We start from the raw sequence: 14,683 nt of genomic DNA on the forward strand, positions 1-14,683 counted from the left end.
TTTCATAGTAAATTTAATCTAATCTGGCACTTACATGCGCATGAATATTGATTTCGTCACTCAATTTTGAAAATCTGTAAAATCTGGGCACTCTGAGCAAAAATCAGGGCGAAATCTGTGTCCGACCAATATCGCTGGAAGGGTCAACTGTGTTTTACAGACAAATCTGGGCACCTGGCAACCCGTTGACCGTTAACACTATTTGTTAAAATTTTTACAGTTTCGCCCTTATGAAATCTTACGCTAGAAATGTGTTTTTTAGTATTTATTTTTCAACGTGTTTATCAGAAGCAGGCGCTAAAACAAACGTGTTAAGTTAAGCAATTAATCGGTGTTTCGGAAAGATATTTCCAGTTTTCTTCGACGCATTTAACTTTTATCCCCTGGAATCATGAATGTGCTTACCAGAGTTCTTAGGGTACCAGTCATCAAGCAACTTTCATTGACAATATCGCCATCACGAAACATTGTCGGTAAGAGAGAGTTTACTAGAACACTATGGAACATGTGCCGGCCAGAAAATGTCGACCGGAAGTTCCTTAAACCTAGTATGGCTTGTTCCTGCGGTTGCGGGGGGTTCAATCATATTCACACAAAAGGTAAGTTTCCAGAATAAAGGTAAATCATGTTATATATCATACATATTACATAACATCAACAAATAGGTAGGTAACCAGCCGGTTGAAATTTAGTGGCTGTAGATAGTAGACTCGCTGAATTTACACGGAATAGCTCTCGTTCACAAAAAGTACATCCAAGTTAATAGGTTCTCTTCTTGAAACTTTGTGAAGTTCCCTTTTTCAAACATGACAATTTAATTTATTATTCGAAATTACGGTAGCCTTAAAGTTACATGTAAAGCCCGGTTTACAGCTCTTGTGAACTCGGACGCGAACGTGGACGTGAACTCGCCACAGTGAAACAATATTCTGCAGCCTTCAAATGTGCCTGCAATTTAAAAACTTAAACTTAAAAAATTCTTTCAGAATGTACATTGCCATTCGGAAGTGAAAATGAACGTGGAATTTATATTCACCACTCTTGTTCGTTTTCTGTTTTCACGTTCGCTCAGTGCGTTCACACTTCGAGAGTATCCCGCAGGGGAGTTGAAAAAAAAAACAAATTTGAAAGGTTTTTGAACAACGGAAGCAGTTCAAAAATAATCCTTCAACCATTCCGCATCTATTCCACCTAGGTGTTATAGAGTGACATTCTCTGGCCATCAACATAAAACGAAGGAGAAGAAGATCTATTCCACCTAGTTTCGCAGCCATGAAATGCAGTATAGTCGAGTTTTTGAAGAATATAAGTATTAACATGACATAATGAGAGCGATGCAATGCGAATTGGGGAACGCGGCCGATGCGAACTCGAGCGGCGGAATAAATGTGAGATCTGCAACGGGCGACTTGATGTTAAGCATCTATTACTTAACTGTCGTTAATACGAAGATATGAGAGCGAGTCTGGAGTTGCCCACATCTATTCGAACTATGTTAAGTAACGATACCGAAATGGAAAATTTAGTGATAACATATCTTAAAGTAATCGACATGTTCGACAGAATTTAATTCACTAAGTTCAGAGATGAATGAACTTTTAAGCTTAAAGTCTCTCTAATCAAACAATCAATCAATCAATCAAATTCATAAAGATCTATAATACCGTTTGAATACTGGTACTGCATTCTCTCTAGAGTAGAGACTGATTTGACTCAATTGTTTGTGTCTCTATTTTTATGCTAACTATGATTCCTGCAGGATGTATCAATAAAGGCAGAATAGTTAAATTTCAACAAGTTCGAGGGCTGTTGTTTCATAACTATTGAATCATCAAATCTATATCTTTGTACATATAATCTATGATGAGGTTTATTGTTAGGATCCCAAAATTTCAATTAAGTTATTTCCTTATCAATAATAATATTCTTTATTTGTTTCATAAAATTTCAACCGTTTCAGGCGAACGAGAGCTGGTGGAGTTTCTAACAGAGGAAATAGTGGCAGAGAAAAAAGCACAGAAGAAAAAAACGCTTCCCTCTGAAATCGATGGTTTTAAAATCAAACTGAACGGCGCAGACGTTGAGATGGAAAAGAAAACTGACAAAGAGAGGTCCAAGCGAAATAAATTTTTAAGAAATGTGACACTTACTTTTTTCCTTCTTTTTACAGAATAATTGTAAATTTCAATGTCAATCATACAGTCGACGCTGAAGACGAAGCGGAAATCGAAGCTACTGCAGATAAACCAGAATTTGCCGAAATGAGAAGTAAACCGCAATTTGAGATTGACATTGTTAAAGGTTCACAAACGTTGAGCTTTACTTGTTCTTTTCTGCAAGGAGAAGCACAGGAGGGTGAATACAGTAAGTTGCGCTTCACGGTTAAAAAAAGTAGTTTTTCGCTATGAATCGCTGTTTTTTCAGATGATGTTTTCGGCATTGATGAGATAACTCTTTTTGAAGGAGAGTGGAATGATAAAATTTACGCAGTTGCTGGAGATGTTCTTGATGGAGTAAGTACAAAGATCAATTGTATACCAAATTTTGAAAAAGTATTGTATGTGTTTTTTTTTATTTATTTATTCACTAGCTGAACTGGTGTGCTTTGCTACACTTTCTTCACATAAATGAAACTTGTAAAAATTATGTAAATTTAGATATTTTAGGCATTATTCTAAATAAATTTCAGTATTTCAAAATCAGAACTGAAGCTGGAGTTCGAATTGCAATACCAAGATTATTTCATATTATTCAGTAAAACTTCGATTTTAAATTTGTTTTCTAAGATCTGAAATTTTCATTGTGTGTTTTTTTTTTAAATTAGTATCATTAGTTCTTTTATTATGCCAAAATGTATGTTCAATTGGTATGGATTTCCACCCTTTCCGTCTTGCAAAATGAGAAGAATTCACAAACTACACTCTAATTCTCCTTGACTCAGATTTGAAGGAAACCCTGATGCCAGTGTGTTTTAAAGCGCGACAAGTAGGAAATCCAATAGGAATCTTGTTTTTTCTCGGTTTGAAGCAGTGATTTCGGGTTTTAAGCACAATAGTTCGAAAATCCGTTCGAATTTGTGATAATATACTAAATAATATTTTAATCGACGAGAAAATTTTCATAAATTCTTATTTCCCGCAAAAAACAAAGAATTTTGTCGGCTGAAATTTAAGCATTTTCGCAATCCGCATCATGATCTGATGAGTTTTTAATGGCTCTCGAAAGAAAGGAGACGATTCCAAGCATTATCCAATGTAGAGAAGTGATTCTTGTTGGAATTTAGAACGCAAAGCGATGCTTGTCGCCTCAGCATGACATCAACCTAACCAGAGTGCCTCCAGTAGGGTGGGTGCATACTGAGGAAAAGTAGGCAAGGGGTACCAAAAGTTTCTCATTGGTGGGGGGTGGAGACGGTGCGCTTTTTGACAGCGAATTGTTCGCCTACCATGCCTACGATTACGATTGCCTGTCACAAGATGGACGATTCCGTGCATTGGTATAAGAACACACCTACCTTTACCCGCCTTGAACCTAACTCGTTGCTAGTACACTCTAAGCCGGTATAACCCAAAACCAAGTTGAAACGCCGCAAAATCGGATGAAACTGGCTCCCGACGAAAATGAGTTTGAGGGGGTTTTCCCGAATTTGAGAATGAACGTCATTTTTGCAACTTAATTTTGGGGCATGTCATGCGCAGGGATTTTTTTTGGGATTTTTTCATTTGATGAACCAAATATCAAAAGGGATTATACAAATTTAATGAAGGAAACATTTTTGTTCATATTTTCTTTTTCATTTTAAAAAATAATGTTTTCAAAATTGACCGACCTCGGCAAATGTTTTCGAAAAAAAAGTCCTATAGGAAACCCGAGCCTGATTTATCCGGGAGCAATTTTCAATAGGTCTGACCTGCAGGATGCACCTGGAGGGAAACCAGGCTACACTCGTCACTGGAATTGACTATCTACGGCTGCGCTTGGTACCGTTCAGGAGCGGCACGTGTCCTCCCAATCTGGAGACTCCCTAGCATATAGTACTATCCGAATCTCCCATAGGCCGTGAATGGCTAATGCTGCGATTGTTGCAGATCGTCCTCCGCTTCTTTCGGTGTCCTATTGATTTTTCTTCCTTCCGGAAATTCGATGCAGGCATGATGTAACAATTTTTTGGTAGAAACGGCCCCTGAAGAAGGTATGATCGATGAATAAACGTTTTCTGGAAATCAATAAATTAAAATGAATTAAGCATAAGATAAAATTTTATCAAATTCAAAGCTTTTTACCAGATATTGTTTTCAATGTGACTGAATTTTTTTGCTTCCAAAACGGAACTAACCGAAAACAAAGGGAAATTTTTTGGGGTGGTCAGTTCGAGCTTCGAACTTTTAATTTGGTGTATTGACAGCAGCCCAAAATCGAGAACGCCAGCCGAACTTTGTTTTGATGCGCTGGCGTTCTTATTTTTGGGTTGTTTTGATTCTGAGTGTAGCACGACGTCGTCCGCGGAACGTTATCCAACCAAACAAATGGGAAAATTGCGCCGTAAAAAAAGAATATTCCTATTAGATTTTCATCTTGTCGCGCTACAAAACACCAAAATTTTAATTTTTTTAGAGGGGTGATTCCAAACTTTTGACCGAGATTGGATGTACAATAATGAAGGGAGGGGGAGGGGCATGCACGTTGTTTGGAATAACTCTATAGTTTATCAAGCGAATGGAACTAAGTGTTTAACATTACGTTATGAGTTTACGAAAAACGTTCTCAGGCTGATGTCAAGCTGAGGCGACAAGCAACACAACGTTCACCCGACACCATTCAAATATTACGTAACGCTTTCAGGGGGGGAGAGGGGATTGCAACTTGTTACGCTTTGTGGATTTTCCTCAGAAATTCTGAAACGAATGTTTTACGTAGGGGGAGGGGGTGTTGAAAATGCTCGAAAATTGAGTTCCGTAATATTTGATCGGCCCCTCATTTGATCTCCATTGAAAAAGCGCAGTCCTGTCATGCTAAGCGCATTGGAAAGCGCGACAAAGCTGATGCCAGGGTGTTTTGTAGCGCGACAAGTAGGAAATCCAATGGGCATATTGTTTTTTCTCGTTTTAAAACAGTGATTTCGGGTTTTAACCACAATAATTCGAAGATCCGTCCAAATTTGTGATAATAAACTAAATAATATCTGAATCGACAAGAAAATTTTCAGAAATTCTTGGTTCCCGCAAAAAAAACAAGGAATTTTGTCGGTTCAAATTTCGGCATTCTTGCAATCCGAGCATGATCTGATAAGTTTTAGACGATTCTCGGAAGAAAGGAGACGATTCAAAGCATATTATCAGATGTAAAGAAGTGATGATTTGTAGGGAATTTCAAAGCGACATGTCGCGCCAGCATGACATCCCAATGCGTTGCAACGCTTTCTAATTGGAATTTAGAACGTGTTGCGTTGCTTGTAGCTTCAGCATGACATCAGCCTCAAGGTGGTTTGAGACCCTCCCCCTACGAATAGAGTATAAGGTGGTATAAGTTTCACATTTGAAACAATCATTGTATTTTATCTTTGCAGATGCAGTTCTAATTTTAAAGGGTGGTTTCACCTGAATAATGTTGAGATTCAATTAAACAAAATTTGAATAATTTTCCAAAATTTCATCAATTTTTACGTGTAGTATTTACACAGGGTCAGCTATTTGAATATTAAGATAAAAACGGTATTATTATTAATAATACATAATACTATTGAATAAATTATTTAATTCGATAGCGATTGTTCAAAGTTGAAGCATTGTTTCGGTTATGCGTTTAGAACCAAATGTTCTGGATTGTGTGGAAAAAGTTTCCCTAGGTACATACAAAGAATTAGTGTATAATTGCTGTATAATTAGTGTATAATTCAGGATTACACACATTATTTACATGCAATTATTTTTGTTTCTGTCTCTCCTCAGTATCTGTACGATTTGCTGATGAACTTACTGGAAGAAAAAGGAATAAGTAACGAGTTCGTGGAAAAGCTATCCGACTTCAGTACACAATACGAACATTCGTCTTATATTAAGTTACTCGAAAGCATTTCAACTTTTACTATTGATAAGAAATAATTTAATTACAGATAAATCAAATAAAAAAAATGTAGTACCGTTCGACAAACTTGTTTTGTTTTATTGCTACCAATTTCAGTATATTGACGTATGTACGTACCGACAGGTATCGATCAAAGGCATACAAATCTTCGAAATATTGATACTTAAAAAACGTTAATTTTACACCGATTAGTTACGAGCTGATGACTTCCCTTTTCAATTCTTATTATTTACAATCCACAGCCCCGCAGATAATTTCAGCCTGCAAGTTTCCATGTCTGCTTTCATTTCCCTCAATCACTGTCATTCCGATCCGCTTCTAATATTCACATTAAAATAAAATAAATAACCTGTTTTATAAGAGACATCTGGATTCCTACAGAACGAAGAAAAATCTAGTTACATCGCTGAAAACTTCGATAAAAATAGCGCTAAATGTATTATCTGTGAACGCTCAATATTTAAATGCACTATATTGTTTTATTTGTTGTTTCATTAGCTTTACCACTTTTTTCTATTTTCATTTGTTCATCATTTTATCAGTTTTCTACACAGGTTTTTGGGGTTTTGAGGGATTTTATTCAGGCATCCGATGGAAGCGATTCTTGAAGGGAGCATTTTATGGGTCCGTCTTTCCACCTAGCTGAGCGTTATGCGTTGTAATGGCTTGATACAGACACTCGATGAGTTCGGTATGCTCTTTGATGGAAAGAATTCGATCATCCCTTATATTCGAAGAGAAGGTTGGAGGAACCTCTTAGCTGAATGAAACTGTGATTTCAAAGTAGTCGATGATTCCTTTGAATTCAGCCACAATATTTGAAAGACCCAAATACTCCGTACCCTAGGCTGTAATGGGTCACGGCGACGGCGTGCATTACTGTGTTTATGGAAGTTGACAGTTTGGAAACCGACTCTAAACTAACATAAACCTGAGAGGGCGGTTGCACGTAGCCTTATTCGATATGAGATCATAGAAAATAAATTAAAAGGTGATTCAATATCGTATACTTTTTCTTTGATGATCCGTGTTGATAAGGTGAATGGGAGTTGAAACACTTGCCCTCCTTTCCGTTGGACAACAACAGCATTGCGCAGTGGAAATATCACAATTAGTTGTTTTAATGTTGATATTTCCACTTTTCCACCATGCGCAAGTTAGATTAGAATAGACAGTATTGTAAATGAATGATAACTGCCAAAATTAGATAGGCAATTTAATTGTACAAGAATAAGTAGGATGAGGATGTTAACAATTGGCACATGGTTAGGTATTCAATGTTCAATGTGCTACTAGGCAAGGTAAAGTAATAGTTTCCTTCTCCCCAATGCTCTAGTAAGTGTGCATTTGCGGTTTATGAATTACGAAGGCTTATTCTTAAATCAAGCATTTTACAAGAACTAGAGGCTTATTGGATCAAGGTGCTGTTTAGATAGTTTTCTGTAAAAAAATAATTCCTTTTCGTTTCAATACTTTTTGATAGAATTGTCTATTTTTTGGTTAGGAGTGAAAAGATGAAAAAAAAAGGTGTAAAAGATAGATGATAGTCCAGCAAAATAATATTGGAGATTTATAAATAGGAGTGTAATTTATTTCATCCGAAACAGATTGAGGAAAGTTGTTCTGTTAAGTTGTAAATGTTCGAGATTTTAGAAGAACAGCATAGTTCTTTCTCGTTTTAATACTTTTTTATTGTAGTTCGATCTTATAGCTTGATTAGGTTTGAAATTCAAATAAGGATGTAGAAGATAGAAGGTTTGATTTTGATAAACAAGAACCTACTCGTCCAGGAAAATAATATCGGGGTTTTAAAAATTGACATTCATTTTAACCAAACCAAAGATCGAGGAAGGTTGTTTGAGAAGTTGTTCAAAATTAGCAATGAGGTTTTAGAAGAACAGCATTGCCATTTGCATTATGATTTAAATCCTGTTATTTTGATAATGAATGATAGTACAAAAGATATTGAACATGCAATTCAGAATTGTATCTCTATATTATTTTTTTAATTTCCAAAATATTTGGTACAATTATTATTTGTGTAGAGAAATGAATCCAACTTAGATGAAATTTCAGGGACTAGATAAGGGAAAATTGATGTTGAAAAACATGCGAAAAAAATTCGCCTTGTCTCCCGGTGAGACTTGAACCCACATCTTGCACCTCTCCGGGGCCCATGTATTAACATTCTACTACAGGAGACCAACCTGGCGTATGAATATTATACTGGTTGATTGTCGATGTCTTTCGGAATGAAGGGAATAGTTCTCCCATGTGATCATAATCATTTTTCTTGGGGGCCATTCAAATATTACGTAACGCAATTTTCGGTCATTCTTAACCCCCCCCACCCCCCTAGGTAACACATTTGTCTCAGATTTTCTATCCTTAATCCACAAAGCGTAACAAACTCTTACACCCCCTCCCCCCCCTAAACGCGTTACGTAATATTTGAATGGCCCCCTGGTCTATTTCTATTCCCATCTTTTCATCTTAGGGCTGTCCCAACGGTAGATGCAAAACACGGTTTTCGACCACGCTTAAACATTTCGGCTGGCACCGGTGGCGTATATTGCTGTTTTAGCACAGTTATCGATTTCAAAAACAGTTATACGCCTTTGTTCCAAATTCATGCAAATTTGGAACAGGATTTCAAAATATACGACAGACCGATTTAGTTCACGGTGAGAAAATTTTAGCCAACAATGATTTCTTTCACACATGTTTGGGTAACATTGGGTGTGATAATAGTTTCTTTTTGAGATATTATTTGAATGTTTTTTTTCGCTTCAACCACCCTATACGTAACATAAATTGAGAATAGATGTTAATACAAACCATATCAAGTATAAATAATAGATGTCACATTATTCTCGATTTGATATAATTGAATAAAAAGCTTTTCAATTGGGTCGACGAATTAGTGAATCCAGTCAGCGTTCTAAAATTTGAAAAAAATAAACGAAAAGAAAATTTTAATACTTTTTCGATGAGGTAAAATAAATGTTTATTGTTTGTTCTATAATTTTTGTTTTATTTGAGATATTGAGAGATTTTTAGTTTCGAATGGATTGCTCGGAGTTTTCGTCAATATTAGCATATTTTTCTGTATCCATACATAAATTTACAAATAGTGAAACAAGTTTTTGTCAAACAAAAATGTCGACAAATCAAGGGAAAATTTCCTTTGACTTTGGGATGAACATTTCTCGTTTCCTTTATCAATGTCAGCAATTACTTGAAAAAAAAATTGCTTTTTCATTTCATTTCAACAAAACTTTATTCCATTGATTCAAAGCAATTTTATTGAATTAATTGAAGAATTGTTTCAATTGACCTTTTTTCCTCGTTGTGTAGTCATTTTTGCTTTTAAATTAATGAAATCCTGGTAGAATAGTTGAAATCATTGTTCTGTCAAAAAGAATATTCGTAGAATTCATTTTAAGACAACTAACCGTGAAACTCAAAACTTATGCAATTTTTCCAATAAAATGGGTTTTTTCTTCTCAATGATTGAGTGTCTGCAATGAAAGTGTTTCCGTTTTAAATTTGCTCCTACACCGGTGGGGAGTGGGTGTTTTAGCCGATTCTAAAATTTCAAATTTTGCTTAAACTGGTATACTTAAAACCAATATTTACGCCTGAACCGTTGCAGGTGCTCTTACGGTAGTTGGACTCAAATTTTGATATTTTAGGCACGGCAAGATTTGCATTGCCTTCTCATATACTGCACGGGTTGTCAGTTATGATGAGAAATGATGCGTTTGCCGTATTTGGATATCCAACCAAATTCGGTGTTTGGCACCGCCTTATTTTCTATTTTTAAACTGTGACCCAAAGATGGGTCTTGGGGGTCGTTCACTAATTACGTAAGCACGATTTTGGAAATTTTTTACCCTCCCTCCCCCCCTGGTAAGAAAAAGTAAGATTTTTGAAACCCCCCCCCCCCTCCCTTGTAAGATCTTACGTTTTTTATTCTTTAAGAAATTGACTCCTTTTTTTTCAAAAATAGCTTGAAAATATTAAAAATGTGACATACATGCTTCGAAGCAAAGAACTTTTGAAGTAAAAAAAACTGTATTTGAAAAGCGCAATCTATACAAAACAACAGATGAAATGTCATAAACGATTACAGAAAACATTATTCAAGACGTAACATGTTTGGGGTAACAGTAATTTTCAATAAATTTCCACAATCGAATAAACAGTAAATTCCTAAATTCCGATTTAAAAAAGAGAGATCAGGTTAGCACAAGGTATCATAAAAAATCGTTAAGTTTTTTTTCCTGAAAATAATGGAAATCTTTAAAAAATGTATCATTCCAAGCAACATTTCAGGTTTTATAACCGGCTATAAGACCAACTTTAAGTCTCATAAAAGGCCTGGAGAATCTAATAAAACAACAGTGTTACTTGGGATTTTATACTACTAGAATTGGGGCAAAAATGTTTAACGACAATCACGTTGTCAACTTACCTGAAATCTCAGACTCATTCAGCGGTAATCGATAGTTTTAGGATTTTTTTTGGTAAATCGTTTGTAAAATTTAGAGTTGGTAGTGTCTATCACTGAAAAAACTGTCTAGAAATTCATTATTTAAAGCGCCTTGATTGATTTTTAAATATTTTTTCTGGATGAAGTCATTTTCGAAATATGATGGATTCAAATCGTGGTGTCACAACGCGCCATTTTTCTTTTTGCTTTTCATAAATTTCTCAATTTAAAAAGATTGTTATGATAGAAAGCGAAAAGCGACGATATTTTTTAATAATGTGATTTAGTGTTTTTGATGGCATGTTGGTTTGAATTGGTTCACTATAAATTTTATAAAACCTGCAATTTTTTCATTAATATAAAGACACTAGCAGACCCGGTAAACTTCGTTTCACCATGTTAAACTTGGTGTCCATTTTTCATTTTTTTCTTCGCTGTTTGACTTTAAAAAAGCATCATTCAGATCAAATCTTGATTGTTAATCGTCTCGCTTTCGTAAACACGTCCTAGTTTTTTTACATATCCTTCTTTTCCGTTTACTCGAATTGTCCCGCTTAATTATATAATTATTAAATCTAAGAATTTTAACTCAATTCTTAGGGTCTTTTCATAAAGTATCAAAATAATTGCTCCATTCAATCTTACATGCATTTTACATGAATACTTTTAATTTACTTTTCTTTGATTCGTATGCTTTGAATATTCCCGAATGGTATCAGGTATCAGCATCCCGTTGCATGATTTTTTCAGCACTCAACGTAACCATCAAATTTGGCAAGACTCATGCTAGAAAAATCCACTCTTTGTAACTTGCTCCATTAATAATTATATGTTGATGATATCTATGTTTCATTTATTGAATACCATTTAGTTGATTTTCTCCGCTTTGCTCGAGTTCACTTTAAAGTTGAAATCGAAATCAAAAGTTTCTTAATAATTGAAATTTATTGCATATGATACTTTATGAAAAAATAATTTTGAATATCGGGACCATTTTTGGAGTATTTGCTTAATACCCTACCTATCGCAGCACTTTCAGCTCCCGAGTAACTTTGGATGGTCTATTTTTTAAAACTGCAGAAATAAAAAAAAAACATTAGAGATGATTCTTTACTGACCATTTTCAAGCAGCAGTGGAAATTAATATCCATATGTTCATCAAAACCATGTCCAAAAAAAAGTTCGCCGTTTTATTATTTGTTTAAGCAAAAAATTTCTTTGAACATTTACCCAATTAATCAAGAAAACGATCAGTTTTGAATGGGGGAAAAATGTGTTTAAATTTTTTACTTCAACCGAATTACAGCATTTTTATTTGGATATTTATCCCAATGGACATATCTGCCAATTTAAACCATTTTATTTTTAAAGATTCTTACTGAAGCATTAGGGTGTTCTGATTTAATTTCCTGAACATTGTTGGAGGTGATCTGCTATTTTATTTAAGATTATGTGATATTTTCAAGATTCAGTAACATTTGCAGGTTTTTAAAAATTAAAAAGACCGAAAAGAGCCAACCTGTTAAAGCTACGATGATTTCATGAGTTCATTTGTTTTCTCTGGAAGTTTTCATGTAAATATACCTCGAAAACTTTGAAAACATTAAAGTGTCTTTCGGCTATCATCACAGTTCAACTTTCATATTCCTTCAAAAAGAAATATCTAAGTTTACATTTATTGATGCAAGTGGAAACACTTTATTCTTTTTCAGATGCATCAGTGTAAAGACTTCAAAATGAATTAAATACTTGTTCCTTTCATTTATATATATGCAGTTTTTCTTCAGAATGAAATAATGCTTGGTACTTCAATTTCACTGAATACTGTTTTACCATAAGACCTTCATTTACAAACACTTTTAAAAATTTAGAATATCCGCTTCAAATTCACCACTCGGGATATCCTTTCTGACCTTTTTGGAGAAAAAAAAAATCTTAAAAGGTATATGTTTCATGGCTAAAAGGAGGGTTGCCACCGTTTCACCGTTTGAAATGACTGGAGTTAATGTTATTTTCGGCACTTTCAGGTCATAATAAAAACTTATCAAAAAAATTCTGCTTCTGCTATCAAAAAAATAATGTTTCTGGAATATCAATCACAAAAAGCGGATCAAAAGTCTCGTCTTTGTAGCCAAAATATAGTAAACAAAAACGCACGTTTATGTTAAGTACGTACTTGAATTCTGTGTAAACAAACAGTGAACCTGTAAACAGTTTTTCGGTGAATGATTTGACAAAAAAGATAAGTTTTTTTAGTTCGATTTTTTATTTGGGCTCGAACATTAATAGATGAAGAAATAATGTATACATTTGTTTTGTAAATGTTGAACGTTAGCACTTGTTCTAAACTAAAGCTTCTAATGTATGTTTAAACTAAAAATTCTTCTTATTTTATTAATAACTTTCACTAAAGCTTGCAAAAAATCAAAAAAACCTTTGCATTAGACCTTAAAATAAACTTCAATCGTGTATAATCATTTTTGAAGGACAGGCTCTTGTTCAATTCAAGTGACTTCATATATCTTCAGTTGAGCACATTTGAACATGTTCGAAAAATGATTCTAGGGGTATTGGATTATAAAATTGTATGTAAATTTTCCCACTTTCATTTTTTTAAATGCCCGCAAAGAGTCATACCATTATTTTATATGCATCAGTTCTAAATTCATATTTTTCAGACAAAATTTCTTCTGAATCCAAATTAGTTTAATTTATATAAATCGTTTAAATGGTTTTGATTTGATCGGCAAAATATCAATCTGGGCGTCATGCATTACTATGTGCTGTAAAAATGATGTAGGAATCGAGTAGATAAAAACACATCGAGGCTTCATATCGCCACCACATGCATTGAAATTATGCTTGGTTTAGAAATGCGCGCCCAAATATTCCAACTAATCAGTATGCTATGCTTTGGTAACTATCCTTTCTCGACGTTTGCTTGCGACGCCTCGACCTTGGAGACGAAAAACAAACCGCCCGCCCGGCGCCTAAAGTAAAGAAAATCTCGAAAAGATTGAAGGCCATGACTTTAATTTGATTCAATTTATTACAAATTCAATGATTACGGATAAATGATGCGACTTTTTGTTGTTTTTATTCGATATAAACCGATTCGCATGCCCACAGAATATTCTAAAAATAATTTCATTTGAATCGGTTGGGTCATTTCGGAGGAGTAGTACTACAAACACCGTTACAAGAGAATTTTATATAATAGATTAAAAGATAAATAACATAACATCAAAATTAACCAACAAATAGTTAGTGAGTAAAAAAAACCCTGTGTAATATGGTTTATTATGGCTGTGGCTGTGATGATTTTTTAATGTAACATTTCTTACGTAAGATTTTTGGAAACCCCCCCTACCCCCCTAGTAAGAGATCGTAAGCAAATGTGAAACCCCCCCACCCCCCCTGTGTGCTTACGTAATTAGTGAACAGCCCCTTGACTCAAACATTCAGTCAGCGAAACTTTTTTTGTAGAGAAATGAATCCAACTTAGATGAAATTTCAGGGACTAGATAAGGGAAAATTGATGTTGAAAAACATCATTTGCATTGCCTTCTCATATACAATCCGTGCAGTATATGAGAAGGCAATGCAAATCTTGCCGTGCCTAAAATATCAAAATTTGAGTCCAACTACCGTAAGATGAAAAGATGGGAATAGAAATAGACCAAGAAAAATGATTATGATCACATGGGAGAACTATTCCCTTCATTCCGATAGACATCGACACTCAACCAGTATAATATTCATACGCCAGGTTGGTCTCCTGTAGTAGAATGTTAATACATGGGCCCCGGAGAGGCGCAAGATGTGGGTTCAAGTCTCACCGGGAGACAAGGCAAAAAATTTTTTTTCGCATGTTTTTCAACATCAATTTTCCCTTATCTAGTCCCTGAAATTTCATCTAAGTTGGATTCATTTCTCTACAAAAAAAGTTTCGCTGACTGAATGTTTGAGTCAAGACCCATCTTTGGGTCACAGTTTAAAAATTATTGTTTGTGTTCAGCGAAATTCTATTAATTGCTGCATTGAGAGATAGCTTCTTATCTAGATGTTTTGTTCTGAATTCGAAAAATACGTTTTTTAAGTCAA

General features: G+C 34.7%; 1 protein-coding gene across 1 annotated transcript; it reads left to right on the forward strand.

Annotated features, from left to right (window-relative positions):
- Positions 1–247: 247 nt before the first annotated feature.
- On the forward strand, positions 248–6,150 carry LOC129748140 (complement component 1 Q subcomponent-binding protein, mitochondrial). Its single transcript, XM_055742642.1, has 5 exons — positions 248–599; positions 1,961–2,111; positions 2,171–2,364; positions 2,425–2,513; positions 5,949–6,150. The coding sequence occupies exons 1-5, from the start codon at positions 392–394 to the stop codon at positions 6,099–6,101; spliced, it is 795 nt and encodes a 264-aa protein (XP_055598617.1). The 5' UTR covers positions 248–391; the 3' UTR covers positions 6,102–6,150.
- Positions 6,151–14,683: the final 8,533 nt, after the last annotated feature.

Source organism: Uranotaenia lowii, chromosome 2 (assembly GCF_029784155.1).
Source record: "Uranotaenia lowii strain MFRU-FL chromosome 2, ASM2978415v1, whole genome shotgun sequence".
Lineage (NCBI taxonomy): Eukaryota > Metazoa > Arthropoda > Insecta > Diptera > Culicidae > Uranotaenia > Uranotaenia lowii.